The sequence below is a fragment of the Xenopus tropicalis genome, chromosome 1 (genome assembly GCF_000004195.4).
Source record: "Xenopus tropicalis strain Nigerian chromosome 1, UCB_Xtro_10.0, whole genome shotgun sequence".
In the NCBI taxonomy this organism is placed as follows: Eukaryota; Metazoa; Chordata; class Amphibia; order Anura; family Pipidae; genus Xenopus; species Xenopus tropicalis.
The window spans coordinates 127,461,401-127,485,783 of NC_030677.2; the positions used below are offsets into that span (position 1 = coordinate 127,461,401).

General features: G+C 38.3%; 1 protein-coding gene across 1 annotated transcript in view; it reads left to right on the forward strand.

The window, feature by feature from the left end:
• glis3 (GLIS family zinc finger 3) overlaps nt 1-24,383 on the forward strand; it is a 193,456-nt gene that overhangs the window by 11,743 nt on the left and 157,330 nt on the right. The window contains exon 2 of the mRNA XM_002934174.5: nt 12,245-12,712. Within this exon, the coding sequence (XP_002934220.1) occupies nt 12,346-12,712 (367 nt within the window). The 5' untranslated portion in view covers nt 12,245-12,345. The remainder of the gene's footprint in view (nt 1-12,244; nt 12,713-24,383) is intronic.

Below are 24,383 nucleotides of genomic sequence, written 5' to 3' on the forward strand. Positions count from 1 at the left end.
CGAGGGCAAGATGTCACAAATTATTTATTGCTGCTATAACAAACTTTGGGATTTTGTTGTTCACTGACTTGATATTTGGGACAGTTTGACAGCTCTGTCTGGCATGTACATAAATTTAATGCAAAACTTCAGAGAAAACCTACACATCTGTATGCCATTTGCCGCTTTAGCCTTATTAAACCTGACCCCATTTTGGTAACAGTAGGAATGCATTATTAACTGAAATTAGCAATACCCCTATAATTTAATAAGATGTTATGTCAGTGAGTGGAAAGTGGTGGTTTATTATAGAGGAATGAAAACAGGCCAGTGGCTGCATTAAATGCTGAAAAATGCTAAATAAATGAAAAAGTGGAGAATAAAAAGTGTGTCCTTTTCACATCTAATGTTTTACAAGGAAGACAGAGTCAGAGTGAAAACTGCATCTCAGACAGGTACAAGCTCCAAAGTAAGGACTAATTTGTGAATGCTGATTCTGTAGCTGTCACTTATCTAATTTTTTGTGCTTTTGAATTATCTTTTGGTTTTGGCAGCTCAACTCCTGCCTTTCCTGAACCTTTTGCAACAAACGTGCTGATTTAAACACTCTAGATGTTAAACAGCAGTTATTTTAGAACAATATTGCATGTTTACGGCTGACCTTAATCTATAGGCCTAATCAATGGTTTTAAAGTGTGGGGCAGTTACCAGATGCAGCACTATTCTGTGCTACAGAGTACGCTGAAAGAGCTCTGGGCTTACTATAATATGAATAGCAGGTGTAAAGTACAGGGGCGTCTGAAACTATGTTCCATCAAGCTGTGTACACAACCAAGTTAGAACAAGAGCACACAACAATTGTGTTGCTCAAAGAACATTTTGTATTCACTTATATAAATTATTTACAGTATAATATTAGACTAAAAGATAATACAAGTCTAGACACGCGGAATGCCTTTTTCAGTACCCCTGCTGCTTACACATTGCAGCCTGTTTCCAAAGTTGCACAAAGAGCTGACAACCACGGCATATAATGTTAGAGCAGATGACCTACAAAAAAATATTCCCCACAGATACATGCACAGTGGCAGTACAAAATCTGCCATGGCATAAAAAGCAGAACCAATGCCATTTGTGATATATATGCGTTCCCTCTCTATAAATGTTAAACCTGTGCTTTTGGGAGAAAACATTCTCCTTCCCTACTAGACATTGCTTCTATATAAAGGAAAACAAATGCTTATACTGATGATGTGAGCTGGGACCATTTGTAAATGCTCATTTTGCAGAGACTGTTTGGGTATGTTAACTTTGTAGTCCCAGTCTTCCATTCCACAGTGTGCCATAGACTGCTCATTTTCCATTTATCTGCATGGAAACCAATGTCAGGGTGTTTTGGTTGCTATGCTTCTCCCCAAACAAACTAATGGGCAGCCTTCCAGACCAGTAATATAACTAGAAAAATGTATATATATATAAAAATTTATATATATATAACTAGAAAATTTACTGTGCCCAAAGTTTTTTAGCACCTCCTCCATCCTTTGCCAAAATCTGGATTTTTGTGCAGCAGCTCTCCAGTTTGGAATTTCAGCAGATATCTGGTTTCTAGGGTTTGTTTACCTGAGCATCCAGAGAGTGGTTCAAATGGGAGACTGGAATATGAATAGGTAAGGGGCTGGATAGAAAGATAAGGAATAAAAAGTAATAATAGCAATAAAATTGGAAGCTCATAGTGCAATAGTTTTTGGCTGTCGTGTCAGTGACCCCCATTTGAAGGCTTGAAAGTTGTAGAAGTGGCAGAATAATAATTCAAAACTGATAAAAAATAAATATTTAGGTCTAATACATTATTAGGCTGGGATCCCTTTAGGGGAGGTCTGCCTTTGCCTAAAAAATCTATTAGAGTTACCTGTCTTTCAAAATAACTGACTCCAACCCAAATCCTGTTTTTTTAAGGCTTTAGCTCTAATATATCTTGTAGGCAAATGATTAACTTCCCAGCAATAGCTCTAACTATCAAATAAAATATTAGTTCTTATTTCCATTTCCATTCCACTTATTTATGCCCATTTTAAAACTTGAAAAGTAGAATTTTAATAAATCCGACTCATAAGTCATACGTCAAGACTTTACAATACTCGACAGCTTAAGTTGACCATTTTCCACATGGTGCATTTTCAAAATGTCTTTTCATATTTATGTATGCAAATTAGAATTTGGATTTCATTGAGTGTACGGACATATCTTTTTGTGAGGATTCATTATTTGGTGGTTTGCAAAAATGATAAATTCTGTGCATTTATTAGGGATGCAACGAATCCTGGATTCAGTTCGGGATTCGGGCCGAATCCAGACTTTTTTTGACGGATTCGGTTTCGGACAAAAAAAGGCTGGATTCGTCCTGAATCCAGGATTCAGTGCATCCCTAACATTTAATGTCCCTTTCCTTCTTATATTTTTATCTATTTGTTTTAGTAAAAGGTGCCATTTTGCATGTGGTGGGTGAAATAATTTTCTACAAAATGTAAAAAAAAAATGACACAACCTCTAGTGTTGCTTACAGAATATTGGCATGTGAGAAAAACTAAAATAGAGAGTAAGATGGCACCATCTCGAATTCTAAAATGTTTAGACGGAACACTACAATTTACAATATGCTCTCCTATTTATGCATTTCTAAGAAATAGGGTATGTATTCCCGTTATGCAAAACTGATCATAACAATGTATGAAGTTAAATGATCTTTAGGCTGTATGCCCCCCTGTCTAAAGCAGTCCTTGTACTCAACACATCTCTGCAGCTCATATGCCTGGTCTGCTTTTCTAATTTGTCTTTTGTTTTGATTAAAGATCATTTTTCTGAAAAAGAAAAGTAATTATCTGTTTCAATTTAACTAAATTATCTGTAATCTGAGTTCAGCATGCATTTTGTAGAGATTCAAACAAACAAGCAAGTCCAAGTTTTCACAAACATACAGCATACCGCAAATACCAGCTGGTTTTATTTTTAATGGACATCTTTAACTGTTTATTTTTCCTTGTAGAGTTCTGTAATTTCTGTAAACAGATTTCACTCATGGCAGAAGAAACCATCCATAAACACGTTTTTTCCACACAACCTTAGCTTGTTTTTTTATTTGGATAATAAAACAACAAAACATGCATTCAGCAAACAAAAAATAAAGCAATCATGTTTGTTTTTTATTGCTACACCGCATTAATCATATTACCCGACACTAAACACTTATACTGCTGTATGTGTTTAATTCACATGAATATATGAGGTATATTTTAATCTAGGAGGGTACACACGCACGCACGCACGCACGCACGCACACACACACACACACATATGTATGTTGTACAGGACCTGCTGGTGTTTTGGTGTTTGACCAAACCCATAAAAGGTAGGATGATAATGACCATCTTACTGTTCCTAGCTATGTTTGTAAGACAAATCCACAGAAAATTCCTTTGGTTGGCACTTTTTAAAAACATGGGTGTTTTCATACAAAAGCTTTGTTGCATTCACTGATGTTTTAATTTGTGTGTAGTGCGCTGCTTACAGGGAAAATCACTGCGCTGAAAGGAGAAATTATTTATAAATGCTGTCTGCTGTTTTTTTTCTAATTGTTGATGGGTTCGCACTGAAGTATTTCATACACTGTAAGCCTTGGCGATGGAAACCTCCTTACTATAAATTATAACTATAACAAGAGCCCTGAACATCTTGTAAATTTTATAAATGATGCGTAGTGATGTCATCAGTTATAACTGGTGCTTGGTGATGTCATTTCTGTCAAATGACTCACTAAAACTTGTGTATTATAATGAATAAAATAGCCCCTTTTGTAAAATATTAGGATATTGGAAGTCACCTTATACTGTAGTTCAATGATCTGTATATTATTATATAGTCATAAAATTCTCTGCGACTTATAATGTCCTTATATTTTACAATAGGGGGTATTTTTTTTTACTATACAATAATAATATTAGCAGTTTTGAAATGTGGCAGAGATGCCAACTAGCCTATAGGCACTCTATTGACTATAATTATTATCCAGCACAAGTGCATAGAGGCCAAAGAACCCCACACCAGCCCAATAAAAGAGACTGTCTATGGCATCTTACAGCAGTCCCTCTGGCATTTGCCAAAACCTACAAACTGCCAGTCTGGACCAGGTGACAACATTAAGTGTGAGTCTTTACTAAGGAACATACTGTATTTGCCATCATTCTCATAAAGTGTAGGATATCAGTTGAAATCAGTTCTGATTGCAGTTGCTTGATGTAATCTTTTGGGCACAGTGCAAATGTAGGATGACATCAATCTTCATGTCATCACTGAGATGTAAATCCAGACCTGGAATTTATAAAACCCTTTATTTAAGAATAAAACAGTGTTTTGATAAAGACTATTTTGAATTTCCAGCCACAGCATGATGTCAACTGGGCCATGTAGATCTGACCTTACACTTTCACCTCTTTGGAATGCAGCGTCATTAAAAAGGGTGACATTTTCACCTCTGTTTAAGTGAAAATATACCATCTAAAGGCAGTGAAACAGTCTTGACTTTATTTGGCCACAGTGTATGATTTTTACCATTTTGCATTACATCTAGCACCACATGACTCTATCACGCACATTATTTTTATTATTGTGCCAATATTGTACACCATAACAGAGGCCCAGGTGTACATCTAGAGTTCACTTAGATATGGGAAAAACTTTATGCCAGTGTTCTTGATGATAAAAAAAATAATTTATACACCAGTTTTCTGAACTGGTCAGACTTACTTTCTGGATATAATACTACCTTTCTTAATATCTGCTGTAAGTATATTTTTATGGGATAGAATGTCATGCCAACTGCGCTTAGAAATTACAGACTATCCATAGAGCATTATTACTGTAATACTGTAAGAAGTATTGTGCTAATACTTGTATTAGGTTTTAATATTACTGATTTGTTTTGTTTTAATTCAGTGCTTAATGTGTAACTCAACAACAGTCAGTCTTTTACACATAGGTTTGGTTTTCTTTATTGTTTACAAATTCAGAGCGCTGAGGAAACATGTATTGAACATGTGTGTGTGTGTTTGTGCGGGTGCCCTAAAGCAGCAGTAATTACAGGGCTCACCTCTTTGTACACATGACCCAATACACTTATAATACTGGCCACATGTATAGGCCAGTCTACCCCATATAAAACATGTTAGTTAGTCACTATACCCTCTTACTCTTTTGTAACCTAAGGCCATTTCAAACTAAAATCTACTTCTAAATATTAATATCTGCTCATCTTGGCTACTATAATGTGACCGAACTTAGGAATTATTATAATTATTGATTAAAAGAGAAGAAAATGTAATTAGTTTACTAATAAAGTAAACTTTATTAGAAAGGTCTATGTAAATACAGCCATAAGGACTCACAGAGTCCTCTATCAAAAGAAACACAGAATTTATTTTTTTCTTTTGTAGAGCATGGCTCAGTTTGCTTCTCTCTACTCTCTCCTCTCTCCCCCTCCATTTCCTCCTCCTCTTCCCATGATCTCTCTCTCCCCCTCCCAATTGTGCTGTGTAATCTGAGCTGCCAGCAGCTAGAGCTGCAGCACAGAAGTTACTGAGACTGAGCTAAAATGGAAGCTGCTAGGGCTGGTATGGTAAAGGTATGGTAAAGTTGTCTGCTGTTTAGGGCTGTTTGGTATGGAAAAGCTTTCTGCAGAATAAATATAGCGTTCTAGCTTGCACTATTGTGGCTAATATATTGGAAATGCCAAAATGCCTTTTTCTTCTCCTTTTATTCAGATTCACGTTACATGCAGATCAGAAATCAGTGTTATCTGCATTATAATATAATAAACAGTCCTGTAGCATCAGCTTCGTGATGATACAATGTCAATGACATTCAAAAAATTCTTAACAATATCCAAGGTGGTGAGCGCCTATGGACAGCTTTGAAAACCTGGGTCACTGTTATAAAGCTGCTGACTTTATCTGCTGGTAAATTCAGCATATAATTCACTATATAGAATACAGCTTTTCTAGTCATTTTCATTTTTAGACTTTAAACATTTGTCTTAATGCAGCATAGATCAAAATGCTTGTCAATCCATTAACAAACAATAGCCGTATTCAGGTAACCCTCTGTATACAGTGATCTAATGCCTCCAAGACAACGCTGAAGTTGTGCAATATTTTGCATTTCTCTGCTTAGGTTTAAAAGAATGAATTTCCTTGAACAGTTTCAATAGCAAATTAATGTGTTTTATACTTATGCTTAGAATTTTGACGCCTTTTGTGAGAGATGCACTCAATACTTTTAGCATTACATAGTGGCTTCAAAGAATAGTGAAGTTATTAATGACATATTTTCTTGGTAGAATTTGTCCTTCATTGTTCACAAGTTTGAAATAACAAAACACTTTTAAAACCATTTAAGGTCTTTGCAGAACTATTGAGACTGCTTCAGCCTAACTAAAAATCTATCAATCTGAAGCAGATTTATTTCCTTTTGCACTTCTAAATAGTTGAGCTGTTTGAAAAACAATATTGACACAGTGTATGACACTGTGTATGACATTAGTCTGACATTATTTTAGGGGAATGAACGGTGACTGCTCTACAGTATTGCATACTGAATTAACAACCTATTTTCACAAAAATCACTTTTTAGCTCATGCAAATTTAAGCCTTTTCTTGTTTGTTATTTTGCCAAGTCATTAATATCTTATGACATTAAATAAGCACTTCTTAATATTCTCAAGGTGGATTTTACACTATTCTGACAGAAAAGAGTTATGTTTTAGGCTTCTGTGTCCTGTGCAGTGATCAAAGTAACAAAGAGTTATATGGTGGTATCCTTAAATTGCCTTCAAATATACAATAAATTCCAACCATTTTTTACATTTTTTTTGCCATTTAGGGGAATAACAAAATTCAGAACATTTCAAGGTGCTGATACAAAGTTAATGTGCAAAAAGAAAGTAACTGGATCATCATGTAGTTTAGATCTTGTGTATTCGCTACGGCAAACTGCCATGAGGTTGGAATTAAGACTATATTAAATTGATGGAGATAAGCTAGAATATAAAATAAACATGACCAAACTTTTATCCATACACCTTCTGCAGACTTGTGGTGAAGAAACACTTCCACCTATAGCAGGTTGCCTAGATATCTGACACATATGACATTGGTGTTTTCTTTTAAAATCCTAGAACTTTTTAAATCATATAAAATCAAACCAGGATCTGAGAAGGGAGTTTGGAGCTTAATTTCTCACTCTAAGGGATATGTTTTATATGGATGTAATTTGACCACAGTGATAGGTTTGGTCTTTATTATCATCTTAATGCCAAATGCTGATTGGAAAAGTCCAAATCAAAGTCTGGCTTTGTGGGCACACAGGCAGGGTCTGGGTCCTTAAGCTGTAGCTGTGGCATTTAAGAAGGAGTTGTTGCTGGATCAGTGACCTTGGGGAGGGGGGCTCCATCTGAAGATCAGTTAAGCATGAATATAAAAAACAATGAGATTTGCTGGTGAGCACTTATTTGCTCTATATCTGCTTATTTCCAATAACTATATAACCTAGTTTTAGATTAAAACTGCCTTCTGGTGCCACCCAAAAGTATAGAAAAAATGAACGCTGAACATTTGTAAACCTGCAATTTTGCTGTGCAGTTTGCTTGAGGGCTTCAGCTTAAAGAAAATATTTAGCTTACATTTATACCATAGCAAAATATAAGCAAACAATGGCTTGTGACATGCCCGGTGGCTATGCAAGAGTGTGCAATCAGATATTGTTTTTCTACATTATCTAATAATGCAAGACTGTCAATCATCAGCTATAACGATGATAAATAATCAGGGTTTCCTTTTTGGTGTCATAGACTGCTAATTTAATAATAAATGAGTAATTTAAACACTTTAAAAAAAACATTTTACATCTTTGATGCTAGGAAATTTCAAGCAATAGTGATCTTTTAATTACTCTTAGGCAGAGATTTATTTCAAAAGGAATGTTTCTGAGAAAAAAACATAAACCATTGTGTAAGCAAGATACCCTAATAATAATCATATGTCTTCTGCAAGAATAAATAATTTTACTTTAATTTTTTTTTTAAATCTGGTTTAGCTTTCACTGGGCACTGAGCTGATTTTTTTCATTATTGTTAACATGTATTTCTAAAGCGCCAACAAATTCTACAGAGCTGTAAAATAAATGGGTGTGTACACATACAGATTACTTACAAAGCAACCAATAACTGAAACAAAAGGTTAAAAGTGCCCTGCCCCAAAGAGCAACAATTAAATAAAATTTTTAATTTTTTTTCCATAATAATAAAACAGTACCTTGTATTTGATGTTAGCTAAGATGCATAAATTCACAACTCCACAGAATATCTTGGTGCTTTAAATACGTGTTAATATAATAATAATAATAGTTATTATTTTTATTGGTCATAGAACAATCGTGTTGGCCTTTTTTAACATTCATGTGTCTTTGGTGGTGCTCCAAAAAAACCATGTCCCAAGCATTCCAGATAATAGACCCCATACCTGATGTACATAGCAGGGTTACTGTCCTAATGGGCTGGAAAATAAAGAGCAACTGTACATAGAAGTTTTGTTTGAATTAATTACCTCCAGCACCAGCCTAAAGCATTCCCTAGGCAACCCAGCCAGCCTCTCTGCCCCTTCCAACATACGTGTGCATGTGCACATGCTGAAGACAGGGGGAGGTAGGTAAGATGGGCAGGCAGTGGAAGGGTAGGTGAAGTAGGTAAGTTCCAGCCCTTATTACTGCTACATAAATTTGTAGGGAAACAAAGTGGTACAGGTACCTGATAAGCCAGAAAACTCTAAATTATGAGAAGCCATCTCCTATAAAGTCTATTTTAATCAAATAATTACATTTTAGATGTCAAATTTTAAATAATTTCCTTTTTTTGCAATAATAAAACAGTAGGTGAGTAGCTCTTGGTATTGGTCTTTAAGACCAAAAAATATTCACAAATAGCTTGCATCACGGTTTGGTGTGGTGACTGCTATGCTATGGATTTCACTATAAGGTAGCAGGTCACAAATATTTTTAACATGATAATATCAGTTGTAGGTCAATTGCCAGTCTCAGCTCTATAAATACAGGAAATAAATAAATAAAACTTATCCATTTCACTAGAATGTACTTTCCTTTTACTGACCTGAACATTTTTAAGTGTGACACAAATTTTGAACAAGGTGCTGGCTTTTTAGGTCAGGGCCTACTACGCAATCCCTTACTAAAGCGACCATCGGTCGCACGAAACATCGTCAGATCCGCCACACACAGTCAGGGCTGAAACAGCAGATAAGGAGGTAGAAACAATAGGATTTCTACCTCCTTCTGCCGATTCAGCCCTGACGGCAGATTTTGGTCAGGCGCCTTCTATGGGCCCGATCAAAATTTTCTAACCTGGCCAATCGGCGAGTCGTCCGATATCAGCAGCCTCCTGCGATATCGGTCGACTCGCCGACATGCCATACACGCACCGAAAACAGGTGTCTAGTTACTGGAGTACTCCTTAGCAGTGCTACTCAACTGTGAGTTTGGGGCTTAAAGGACATAGTTACATAGGGTTGAAAAAAGACCAGAGTCCATTAAGTTCAACCCTTCCCAAGGAAACCCAGCACACACAACCTATACTTACCAATCTATACACTCACATACATAAACTATATATACAAACATTAATACTGACTGTAGATATTAGTATCACAATAGCCTTTGTTACTATGCTTGTTCAAACAAAGAAACAAACACAAAAATTGAATCAGTGAACAGCCTCTTTGAAATCTTTTAATACCTGCCACTCAGGTTGTCCAGAGGTTAATAGTAAGGCTGCAGCATCCCCTTAATTACTGAGATTTCCTTCTTCTCCTGTAATCAACTTGGCCCTCTCCCTCAGGAATTTGCTTTGGATGCTGGCTTGTGAGCATGCTCAGTTCGTCTCAGCTCATATTACTAAACACACCCTCTAGTCTAGCAGCCAATGAAGAGATAGCATTGCTGGTTCCCACAGAAACTCTACTTCTAGCTGACTGCTTCTATTTTTTTCTCCTCCCTTCTCCTGAGCTCAGCTTAACCATTGCAATGCTCAAACAAAGCAGAACCTTTATCAAAGACAGTTCTGCCTGTGTGAGCCTGCATCCTTGATCAAATTTATTTTGAATAAGGGTCTGTGTATGTGTATGCTGCTTGCAGATTTAAATGTAACTGATAATGTGTCAGAGGGAAAATGGCCACCTGGTGAAAGGTGTTATTTGTTTTAGTGATGATGCTGGCAAACAGAGGGGGATATATGCAATACAGGTATGGGACCTATTATCCAGAATGCTCGGGACCTGGGGTTTTCCTGATAAGGGATCTTTCCATAATTTGGATCTCCATACCTTAAGCCTGCTAAAAAATCATTTAAATAATGAATAAACCCAATAAGATTGTTTTGGCTCCAATAAGGATTAATTCTATCTAAGTTGGGATCAAGTACAAGGTACTGTTTTATTAATACAGAGAAAAAGGAAATCATTTTCAAAAATTAGAATTATTTGCCTATAATGGAGTCTATGGGAGATGACCATTCTGTAATTCGGAAACTTTCTGGATAACGGGGTTCTGGATAACGGATCCCATACCTGTACAAATAATGCCATGTTAGGGATATACATTGTAGGAAAATGTAGGCTTTACATGTCCTTTAATCATTGTTGTTGCCCATAGATGACTTTTATACTGAGGACAATTAAGTGACAGCAACAGCACCCTCACCTAAACTAAAGCATCTGAATCTTATTATACACAGGGGCTTCAGACTTCGATGTATCCTCTCAACACAGAGCAAAACTGGCGAAATTGTGCTCACCACTATATTAAAAAGCATTAGGTGGTGGTGCAATGAGGCTGTGACTATTTGGTCGTTTAATATTGAAAGCAAGGAAGTTGCAGGTAAAACTCAGTCCCTTTTTTAAATGTATAACGAAGCAGCAAAATTCTTAATGAATCAGATAAAAATGAGTATAGGACTGGCCAGACTGGGGATGACTGACATAGTTGGCCAGCTTAAAGTTAATTGCAATATATGGACAAACAATCCCTGTTTATAATGTCCTAATGTCCTATATATATTGATAATGGGTGAGTGCAGAGGACCTCTTGTTGCTGTCCTCTCAACACAGAACCTGTTACTTATAAACACTTTTTAGCTCCATCTAATGGGACCAACAATCTTCTTGCTTTCAATGCCAGCATCAATGTTTTAAAAAATCTATACCATTATACAGCAACTAAACATACACTGGACTTTTGTATGATGCACAATGACCGCAATAGTCCTTAAAAAATTTACTGGTTTACTTATTAAAAAAAGTTACCATCAGTTTTTGTGGTCCCATTGTGAAATGTATTCATTTGTACGAGTTTAGCTGGAAAGATACATCAATTATGTATTGCTTTGTTGTAGGGGATTTAGATATACCCTCAATCAGAGTGTATGTATGTAAGACACAGAACAGGATCAAACTTTATCTCATTTATATTTACTACATTACTGCCTGGGGTGGTATTTGTCTAAACTAATGTATTGGAATGCCTTTGGCTGAGGCAGATTTTGAAATAAATTAAAAACATATAAAGACGTGAAATTTAAAACTTCTAACTTCTAACACATACACATTAGTTTTCTGCAAAGTTTGTCGCTTAAAGCATCTCACAATTATATGTGCATTTATATAGTGCAAGTTTGTTGGGTATTAAAAATCCCAGTTATGGTGACTATTCTGTTGCACAATTTGCACAATTCTTCCCCTTTTCCCTCAGTGAAACACCAGCAGCAGAGATCTTTGGCTGTCCCCATGTTTAGCAGCACTGCATTAATGACAGAAATAGGCAATGTGTCCCTATGGCAGTCAGCAAATACAGAGCTAGCCTACACCCGCTGATGCTGGACCCCGCACCTTACTACATATTTCCTATGATTAGTACTGAAAAATCTCAATATACTGTTCAGCATCTAAAACAAAAATCAAAGACTTATTTGAGAAAATGTCAGTAAGACAGCACAGGAACAAATATATGATTTATAATGAAAATGCCTCAACTTTTTATAATGCAATCTTGCTTAGATCTTGTGCTTGTGTAAAGGATGTTGATATCGGGACTGATTATTCTAATTTATGCTGAATTGTGTCAATCTAATATTCTTTTATTTTTTAATCAGGTATAGCCTTTCCAAAATGGACAACCTGCTAACTACCACCAACTAATTTGGAAACAACAATCTTACAGACCAACATACCGTTAAGTATTACACCAGGCGGAATGAATGGGAGAACTTGCAGTATGAGCCATCGGGCTACAGGATCTTCTCAGGCACCAAGTATGATCAATGGACAGCAGATCCCCCCCATTAGAGTCCATACAGGAACTCCCTGCCCTTCTTCCAATAGTGCCACTCCCAGTCCTGCTAATGGGGGCCTATATTTAAAGATGCCCATGGGTGGTGGTGTAGCTCCTCAGAGCGGCGAGAGCACTATACACTTACCTGCTTTAAGTCCTCGGAGGCAAGTCATCACAAATGGAAAGCCTTTATTTCAAGTTCCCCAGCCTCCAAATCTGCAGGCCCCCTCTTTATCCAAGCCAAAACATCAGGAGTTTGGAACTGCTTTCCCAGCAGGGTGTTTAAAAGGTAAGTACACAAGAGAATGGATGCTTACTGATCATACAAAGGGTATGCTTGTTTAGAAACATTCTAATGACCTTTTGTGTATTTTTCCTCTACATTGAGGTTATATTTTCAATAGCATTTGTTTGGACTTTCACCAGTGTTTAGATGCAACACATTATATGATGAAGGGAAAACACCATGATTAAACAGATTTCCTGGTCCAAACATCTTATTACTTGCCATGGTTTACTGCAATGGTGCATTATTATTATTTATTTATTATTAAATAATATGCAGTGTGTTTGTATGTAGTAATTAGTCTGTAATTAGCCTCAGGCTATCTGTACCTTAACAGAGCTGTTTTCTTTTTTTCATTTAGTAAACCTGTTAAAAGGATATGTAAAGCTCATCTCATGGGGGGGGGGGGGCACCTCCACCCCCCAGTGAAATAAGTTGCTACATTTTTTCTCTAGGCTGGTGCATTTTACTTACCTTTTTTTTTGCATCCCATGCATCTTGTGGGAAGTGAAAGCAATTTGGGCACTCTGAATCTGCAGCTTAGAGCAGTCAAAAGGAATAATACATAAAGAATTTGTAACACACTGTTAATTGCACATTTGATGGCCAAATCAATACTTGTACCTTACAATTTCATGTTTGCCTTAATATAACTTAAAGACCATGTAAAATCTACTTCACTGACGGGGGTTGCAATATGTTAGGCAACCCCCAGAATGTCAGATCCATATGTTTTTCCAACTGTCTAAACACTTTGCCAGCATATTTTTATGTTATTTAAAGCCTGGTGCAACTACTGTATACTAAGGATAAGGGCTGATGGTGTTGATCACCAGCTTCTGCGCCTTTAATACATGTAAATGCTACACAATATGGATTTTGAGACAAATGGTATAAGTAAATATATGCAAGTAGGCATACTCCTTCTGCTCACTTTTGTTTGGGCTCCCTTTAATTTAATAATGTCCCTTTGAGCACTGCACAACATATTCTTAATAGGGCCTTACCCGTCTAGAATGTGCACTATAATGCTTGGTGACAAGACTATTAAATGTAACCAGGCAGCTGTTATCACTAACCTGTCTCTTGTAGACAATAACCCATCACTATAAACAAGGTCTGGTTGCTTTGCTAAATCAGAATAACACATTTGTTAAAGCATGAAATACCTCTTGCTCTCACAACCACAAAATATTCCAGTATATTATCCAGACGAAATGTCTTGGTTTGTGCTGTTGTCTGTACAGCAGAGTAACTTACTCTTGTACCAAAAATTACCTAATTTTTATTGATCACTTGCATATTCTGAGGTTTATGGGATGTCTGTTCAGTATCTGACTGTTTTCTAAATGAGCTGACATTAAGCTGCATTGTAGACAGATTAGGGGTTGCTATTAATAGCCATGGTACAGACAGTACAAATAAAAGCTATATATATGTTGGAGACAAATTTATTTATCACTCTAATTTTTACTTATAGCAAGGTTTTCAAAGAGTAATGGATGCTGGTACCTTTTTCGGCAATTTAGGTGTTGCATTTTTGAGAATGCTCAAATGCAGTATTAAAGCAGTCAAAACCAACTTATCTATATTACTTGGTTTTGACTGCTTTAATACTGCATTTGGGGATAATTTGGGGATTAGTTAAAAAATCAAATGATTGCTTTCTTAAGAAATTTTTGGTTGATAAATGCTGATATAAACGCTTATCAGATGATTAAAGTGTTGTTAACAGCTCCTTTGCAGTGGCAGAACTACCGGGGGTGTGGGAGGTGCAGTTGCACCCAGGCCTGCAGGCCTAGGGGCCCAACGGAACCTTGTGCGATTGTAAATCCGGTGTACAAATTGTGTTTTGAGGGGGGATGTAGGCCCGGCTGCACATCCTGAACCCAGTTCCTGCCAGTCATATTTATGTTACTGGCAGGAACTGGGAGCAGCTTGGCTGGGGGTAGCAGCTTGGCAGTATAGCAACTTAAAGTATAGCAAATTTAAGTATACTTTAATGAGTTAGACAGAGTTAGACAGCAGTTGAAACAGCAGTGAACATACTCCATCTGGGACTTCGCCTGAAAATGATTAAACTCACTTCATTCCTGTTGATTATATGCATGGTGCTCCCTAAGGTAGTCTCTTCCTTTAACCCTCCTGTTGCCTGTCCATACTCCATACACATATCCTCCTCCCTGCTCCCATCTACATACTCCGGCTCCTTTACCCTTTATAATTACTTACAACACCTCTGTTCCCCGGTCACTGTCCGTACGCGGAGGCGCAATCATTTTAAATCCTCTGCTCACGTCTTCTCACTCTTTTTCCTACTACTGCTGGCTGCAGGGCCCTGCTCCATACCTACTTATATTCGTCCTCGTCCTTCTGTCCCCATGCCTAAAGCCTGTCGTACCTCTGCTGCTTCTAACCTTATTCAGGTTCCCACTCTTCCCTCCTTCTGCCTTCCGTTTTCTTGTGCCCTTCTTAATGTCCGTTCCGTAACTAACAAAGCTACACTAATCCATGATCTGTTCTGCTCTAAATCATTTCATCTCCTCACACTAACCGAAACCTGGCTTTTGCAGAATGACACCGCCACTGAAGCTGCACTCTCTCATGGCGGTCTGTCTTTCTCCCACACCCCCCGGACCACTGGACGCGGTGGGGGAGTTGGAATTCTCCTCTCCTCCCGTTGCCGGTTCGCATCTATTCCTATTCCCCCGGCTTTTTTGTTTAATTCATTTGAAGTGCATGCCATTCAGATCTTCCATCCTCTCTCTGTACGGGTGGCTGTCATTTACAGGCCCCTGTCAGCCTCCTCCCCTGCTACCTTCCTCTCTGATTTTGAAACCTGGCTCTCCTTTTTCCTCTCTACTGATGGCCCTGCAATCATCCTTGGGGACTTCAACTCCCACATTGATGACCTCTCGCAACCCTGGCCCTCACGTTTTCTACGCCTGACCTCCTCTTTTGAGCTCCAGCAGTGGACAAATGCTCCGACTCATAAGGATGGCCACTTTCTGGACTTAGTCTTTACCAAAAATCTGTCCCTTTCTGATTTTAACAGTGTCCCCTTCTCTGACCATCACCTGGTTACATTTTCTGTCTCTCACTCTCCTTCCCAACCTGCTCCTTCCCCCGTTGTATTAATTAGAAACACACGTGACGTAGATCTCCCACCTTAACTCGCTCTTTCAGGTCCAGTCTCTCCTCCTTTAATGAGATGTCTGACCCTGATACCCTGGTTAGCGAGTACAACAGCATTCTAGCCTCCACAATTGACTTATTTGCACCCCTTCAGCCTAAGCGCACTCAGGTGCAAAACCCCCGCCCCTGGCTGAATGTGCAGACCAAATTCCTACGCTCCTGTGCGAGGTCTGAGGAACGTATGTGGAGAAAATCCCGTACGCAAGCAGACTTTATCCACTATAAATTCCTATTGGCCTGCCTCAATTCTGCCCTGTCGAAGGCTAAACAGGAATACTACAACACCCTCATAAACAGTAATAAATCCAACCCAAAACACCTATTTTCCATATTCAATACCCTTCTGCGTCCCTCGCAGACTCCATCACCTGACTTTATGCACTCTCCCCAGGACTTTGCTGATTTCTTCCTGAACAAAGTGGAGTCCATCCGCAATCAAATTCCCCCCTCTAATAATACTAACCAGCTCCTCCTTCCTCAGCCCCCCTCTGCATGTCTTAGCTCATTTGGTCCTGTAACTGGCTCTGAAGTCTCCCGGCTTCTTTTGTCGGTTCCGCTCACCACTTGCTCTCTAGACCCCATGCCTTCTTCTCTGCTCAAACACTGTGCTGCTGAGCTTACTCCGGCTCTTACTCACATCTTCAACTCTTCTCTGACTTCTGGAAGTTTCCCCTCTTCATTCAAACAGGCCTGTGTCAAGCCCATCCTTAAAAAGGCCACGCTGAACCCGTCCTGTCTCTCTAACTACCGTCCTGTCTCGCTTTTACCGCTCGCCTCCAAAATCTTAGAGCGCATTGTCTTCTCCCGTATAACTAACTTTCTTAATGCACATAATTTACTGGACCCGCTGCAATCTGGCTTTGGCCTGCGCACTCTACTGAGACATCGCTGTGCAGAGTTACGAATGATCTCCAGGTTGTCAAAGCCAATGGTCACTTTTCCGTACTAATCCTCCTAGATCTATCGGCTGCGTTTGATACGGTTGACCACTCCCTCCTGATGCAAATTCTGCATTCGATTGGTCTCCGTAGTCAGGCTGCATCCTGGATCTCTTCTTACCTCTCTAACTGTTCATTCACTGTCTCCTATGCTAACAAAATCTCATCTCCAGTTCCTCTTAATGTGGGGGTACCCCAAGGCTCTGTACTTGGGCCGTTGTTGTTCTCCCTTTACACGCTGTCTTTGGGAGATCTTATCCGTTCATTTGGCTTTAAATATCATCTGTATACTGATGATACCCAAATTTACTTTTTGACCCCTTCATTAACAGTTGAAACTGAGACTCAAATCTCTAACTGCCTACTGGCTATCTCTAATTGGATGAGCCAACGCCACCTCAAATTGAACCTAACAAAAACTGAACTAATGATCTTTCCGCCTAAGCCTGGTCCTACTCCCCCCTTTTCTATCTCTATTGAAGGCACCCTCATCAACCCTGTCAATTCCATGCGTTGCTTGGGGGTGATCTTTGACTCCAGTCTCTCCTTCTCTGACCATACTAACACCACTGTCAAAACCTGTCACTTTTTCTTACGCAATATTGCCAAAATCCGTCCCTTTCTTTCTACTGTAACAGCTAGGCTGCTCATGCACACGCTCATCCTATCCCGACTTGACTACTGTAACCTGCTGCTAACCGACCTCCCTAACTCCCACCTTTCTCCCCTACAGTCTATATTAAACACTGCTGCCAGAATTCTCCTCCTCTCACCCAGGAGAGTTCAGGCCCTTCCCCTGCTAAAGTCCTTATCGTGGCTTCCTATTAAACAAAGAATAGTGTACAAACTCCTTCTCTTAACCTTCAAAGCCCTCCATTCCTCTGCCCCTCACTACATCTCTTCCCTTGTGTCTCCGTACGTTCCTGGCCGACTCCTTCGTTCCTCGCAGAGCAACCGTTTGGTTGCGCCCCCCACTACTACTGCTGTTTCCCGCCTTAAACCTTTCTGCCTTGCTGCCCCTTACATTTGGAATGCCCTCCCCGATTTCCTCCAGAGAGAATCCTCCCTCAGTCTTTTTAAAACTAAACTCAAAGACTACCTTTTGGAGCACTCGCCCAGCACCTGATCTGGGAACTGGCACTTATATTGTAGTGTCACCCACTGTGACCTACAGCACTTACATTTGCCCATTTGTGTCTGTTAGTTACCCCTCCCATATAGATTGTAAGCTCTACGGGGCAGGGACCTCCTTCATCTTGTGTTTCTGACTCTTATTGCAACTGTACCTTGTATTTATTTGTATTTATTGTTGTACTTTGTATTTATCCATTATCTTTAACCCCCTGTTTGTATTAATGTATTCTACTGTACAGCACTGCGTACATAAGTAGCGCTTTATAAATAAAGATATACATACATACATGTTACTGCTTCTTTGAATGCTTACAGCTGGCTTAAAGAATAACTAAACTCTAAAAACCAATATGACTAGAAATGCCATATTTTATAAACTGAATTTGCTGAATAATGAATCAGGATTTTGTAAAGAGTGTCAGTGACACTCACATGCTCAGTGTGCATCACAGTATAAGAGGACAATTCAATGTATTGAATGGACATTCAGAAATTCAGGCAGAGGTTACATTATTTTTTGCGCAATATTATAATTGGGGGTAAGTCTAGGATCAGTCTGCCATAAATGTTCCAAAGCAGACAAACATTTTTATAATTTTATATAATGCATTTATGAATGCAAGAACAAATCACAAATGTACCCAGAATTACTTGCAGTTAAACACTATCCACAAACACACTTATTTCCTTACCATTCTCTGTACTTGCAACTGGTTACTTTGGTGCTTTGCTGAATAAGGTGAAAGGTGCAAAATAAAAGGCACATGAATACATGAGAGCCCTATAATAAACACCAGCATTAAGTAACTTGAGTTACTTCGATGTCTCACTTGTGTGTTGCACATACACAAACAAATACATTGCATGCTAAATCTGTATTTGGTGCAGCTAGGCAGCTTCGCTCATTTGCATTTACACTAATAAACAGGGTCAGACTGGGGGTGCAGGGCCAACTGAGGCTACCTCCCCAGGGACCACACACCCCAAGATGCCTCCGCATCCCCCACACCCGCCTAATGTCCTTCCCTGAGCGTGAAACTTACATTCAACGCTTCAGGGGGGCATCGGCGGCCAGGGGAGTGGTGAAAGGATCAGGTCTGGGCCACCTGGGCCCACCAGGCCCAGTTCAGCCCTGCTGGTAAATCACGTGCAAGTTTCAGGGCAAGCTGTTTTGCTAGCTCCTGCTATTAAACTGGACTTTTGTAAAAACATTGCATTGTAGGGGGAAAATATAGTGGGTGTTTTTGTGACATTACATTTGGGTTTATAATTAAGACTTTTGTGTGTGTAAAGTATATAGTATGAAAACAGTTCATTCAAAAAAACACATTGCATAACTTTGTCCTGCATATTTTTAAATAATAACCTTATTACCATTTTATTTTATGCCAGAATGGGACAAAATGTAAATCTTTGAGTGCAGGATATATTTCAACATGTGGATGTGTTTTTATTTTGCAGATAAAAAAAACAAGTTGCTTGGAAATTTAGTAATGACAGCTACAGGGGTGCAGGGTGATTTTGCATTTGAGTTAAATTTATATGCCAAAATAATGTTGTTAGATGGTATTTGTTTTTATAAGGGATGTCATAGTTGATGTAGTTTGGATTGAATTTTATATGGGTAGTCTTACCTTGTTACATTCTGAAATCCATAATGACATGGATGTATCATACTTGAAGAATTATAACTGCTTGTTGCCCTAACCTACAAAATCTATGTGCTTTGGTGTTTTTAACAAAATTTGCTAGATAATTATGATGTCATCTATGTGGGACACTACTATTATGCTGTCAATCAGGGTTAAAGAAGCTACAGAAACATTAGCATATGGGAATTCTGCAGACCTTATGTTTTAAGTAAAACATTAATGGAAGCTCTGTAATATACTAACATATATAGGGGCCTCATTAAGAAATGTGTAAGGGCCACTGCTTCAGTACTGAGAGCCACAAAATTGGTGTCCTTAGAACCCTGTGAACTAAAGGGTTACACTTAGCCTTTAGGGAGCTGTAGAGCTGTTACTGTGCTCCCCATCAAGTTAAATAATAAAAACAAGGAGTAGAGTGTAGTGGCATCAGGCACATAAAGCCCCACCAATGCCTTCCATAAGCACAGGGACTCCCTATTGTTTTGAGTCTTTATGGGCTTCTTAGATTGTACATTTGAAATGATGCACAAGCTACAGGCTGAAGCAGTCAGCATACAGCAATAGGTGCAGTTCTTTCCTTTCCATTCTGGGAGCAAGTTGGGAACAAGTTGCTTCTCAGGGTGCAAGTAGCAATGTTAATGGGCAACATAAAAAATGGCACTTTAAACCCTATTTTCTTTTGTACTTGGTGCAACTTTTGCCCCAGGTGCAACTCTAACTACTCTATATCTTTATCATTTCATTCATGTTTTTTTTGCGTACTTGCATTAACTGACAAATTTTCAGAGACAACAGTGCACCTAGGATCCGCTAACTTAGAGGCCCATTTACTAACATTCAGATTATCAAGGGTTTTTCGTTTTTTTGAAACCACAAATAAACTCATTTCCACAAAAGGCAGTCATTTATCAAAATAATCATATTCTTGATTGTTTTCTGTTGCTCAGTGTGTAGTATTGCTGCATTGCAGGAATAGGGATTTCACTTTGTGACTGTGATGTTTTTGTGGTTTCCATGAGCTTCCTCCGGGTACTGAAGTCTAAAAGCATGGTGGTAGGTTAAAGAAAAAGCAAAATTAAACATTAACCATAGGACCCCTCCACCATCATCACTACCCCAAGCAACTTCAAGGAGACTCCCAAAATAGCCATACTCCAGCTGTGTCTGTGCTGAGAATGAAGATCTTCTTGGGGTGGGAGGGGCTGGCAGTCAACGTTTCACCACTTAAATTTCTTCCCCTTGCTCTGTGCAAGGGGAAGAAAGTTGACAACTAGAATCAATGTTTGGCAATTGCTGACAGAGAGCAGGGGATGGGGAGTCAAGCAGCCACTGGCTCCTCATGAAATTGAGGAACCTTAGATATTAAGCTCCACATGGGCTGGGACTGAAGTAAATGATTAATAATATCTGTAAAGTGCTGTGTTATGAAGAGAGATGCTACTACAGAGTTGCTGAGATTAGAACCTACTGCAATACCTGGTTATACAATTTTCTTTTTAATAAACACTTTTATCAAAAAATATGCTATATACATAACGCAGAAGTTTTTACTTGCTTAACTGAACCGGTGCTTATACCAAACCAATCAGAAATAGCCATTTATCTATTGCTTTAAAGCTTAAGTCTCTGTTCTTAGAAGTACACGTGACAAGTAGCTTTGATATGTGAGTGCCAAAAACGTGAAAAAGCATTAAAATCTATGCATGAGATCTAGAATTTAATAAAATAAACATGCATTGAAACTGTAAAGAAGTGAATGTTTAGCATACGGATTAGATTATATAATAAATTCTTGATTGCAACAACAAAAATAAACTACAAAAATGTACATTATATATAAACGTGTTTCTTACGCTTCTAGAGTTACAAAGAAAAAAAATCATCTGTAATGCTGCCTCTCATGCATTGTTCAGGCACTGAAGGGATTAATATTACACACTCGGATCCAGTGAAGAAAAATGAATTTGTTAAGCACGGCTGGCTGTGTTCCAGTTCATGCAGAAACAGTTTTCATTCACAGCAGCCAAAAAGGTGAAAAACAATGTTTACTTTAGTTTAAGGTCTTGGCTGTATAAACTGTACATTAGGAACATTAATTAGCACTGGTGTAGCTCAAATTAATGCATTGTACTTTAACTAGCACTGGTAAATAAAATATTTCAGAGCTTGTTCCAAGCAAAATAAACAACATGCATTTGTTAAAGGCAAATAACAGTAACTACTCAATGTTAATATTTTTATCATAATTGATTTGTACTCAATTAAGCAATTAAGCTTGTAATCTTTTTTCTTAATGTTTTGGAACATTATGTATAAAACAGCAATATATTATATTAAAAAAATATATATTTATATATATATATATATATATATATACATACAGTATATATATATATATAGAAAGTAGTAAGGGTCTGCACTACTCAGGACTTAAAAAATGCTAAAATCTTTATTGGGAGCCTGAAGTTTCGGCCCCAACAAGGGCCTTTTTCAAAGTGATTTTGAAGTGACTTTGAAAAAGGCACTTGTTGGGGCTGAAACGTCAGCCTCCCAATAAAGATTTTTGCATTTTTTAAGTCCTGAGTAGTGTGGACCGTTACTAATTTCTGGTTATCTCCAACTTTAGACTGCACCCAAAACCACTCTGCCTACTGTGACTCAACCAGGAATGGCAATGGCTAGTATACACCAGTATGCACTAGGTCCCTGGTTCTAGACCTAGGAGTTCCTAGCATTTCTTTAATGAAGGCAGCAAAAAAAAAGTTAAAATAAAGAGCTATACTGACCTCAAATGTATTACTTTGTCTATATATAGAACAACAATGTAATGTGTTCATTAGACTAAGAAGGTTTGACATTTTTGACATTGGACATCAAAAGACAATTTATGTTTCTCTTAGAATGCTATTCACTTGAAATTTGTTACATCTTGTTCATCATCAGACTTACAAAGCCTCTTCTCCAGAGTCCCATAAAAAACAAACAGCTACTTCATTGGTTAAATCAGCTTGAGAAACGTGAGCTTGAGCTGGTAGGGAAATGACAACAAAAGCTTGTTTTATGAGGAATCATACATCTACAGAATTGTGTAGACAATAGCAGGCAAATGTGTTTGCCAGTAAAGATCTCTTGCTGCTCTGTAAATCTCTTCTAGCTTATATTACCCAGTGGTAGTTCAACAACCGTGACACACTTTCTGCCTGTGGTTTCTAGTTAAAGTGGCAATATGTGTTTTTATTCAGTAGCTTCACATTAAGCAGAATGTAAAGCATGAAACCTTTTATTTTGCTACAACCTGGAATTAAAATTGAATTAATTGGGGTTTTTTATCATTTCATTTACGCAATATAACAAGGGGTTGGACTCCACCAGCTTTGCTTATCTTGTTCCTTCAGTTTTGCTCTTTCTTCTTTGCATAACTGACAGGTTAAATGGAGACATCAGTTGAACATTGACCAAATCTTTTCACTTTTCACTGACCAAATCTTTTCAATTCTCAACTGCATTGAGGTGTGGGCATTTCAGGTTCTTGGTTTTAAACCATTCCCGTGTAGCTTTGGCTGTGTGTTTAGGGTCATTGTTCTGCTGGGAGGTGGTGGCTGGGTTTTTGCCACAAATAGCATTCAGTGACATAAAATCATAAATAATTCATCTTAAGAAAATGTGGAAAACCGCAAGGGGCAAACATTTATGCATGGCACGGTAGACAATAATGGTAATAAACAAATTACATAATGTAATTAAATCAGTGAAGTTTGTACCAGGTCTACCTTGCAGATATATTTAAATTATACAAAATAAAATAAATTAAGGACAAGACAATAAGTGACAAGATATATAAAAAATAGTCAGTTACATTGCCTTCTTGATCAAAACTTTACATTCTTATAAATTTCTGTATTAAAAGTATAATAACCTATACACACTTGACCCTTATGCAAAGTTCTTTATGAGCTTAAAGGACATGTAAAGCCTACATTTGCCTACAATGTATATCAGTTGGGCATTATTGTACTGCATATATCCCCTCCGTTTGCCAGCACCATCACAGTTTCCTAAAGCAAATAGCTTTCATCCGGTGGCCATTTTCCCTCTGATACATAAACAGTTACATGTAAATCTGCAAGCAGCATACACATACAGACCCTTATTCAGCATACATTTCATCAAGAATGCAGGCTCACACAGGCACAACTGTCTCTGATAAAAGTTCTGCTTTGTTTGAGCACTGTAATGGTAAAGCTGAGCTCAGGAGAAAAAAATTGAAGCAGACAGCTAGAGCTAGAGTTTCTATGGGAACCAGCAATGCCATCTCTTCACTGGCTGCTAGACTGAGGGCGTGTTTAGTAATATGAGCTTAGAACAACTGAGCATGCCTACAAGCCAACAGCCAAAGCAAATTCCCTAGGGAGGGGGGCGAGTGGGTTACAGGAGGAGAAGGCAATCTAAGTGATTAAGGGGATACTGCAGCCTTACTATTAACCTTTGGACAATCAGTGTGGCAGGTATTGAAAGATTTCAAAGAGGCTGTTCACTGATTACATTTTTGTGTGTGGGGTTTACTTGTCCTTTAAAATCAGAATGAATGCAAATGAGTATCTTGGGTGAATCCCAAATCCCTATGAAAATCCATAGGAACATACATAGAACATAGTAAGTTAGGTTGAATAAACACATATGTCCATAAGTTCAACCTTAATGCCTATATGCAGTGCTGTCCAACTGGCGGCCCGCGACCCCCCTCTGTGTGGCCCC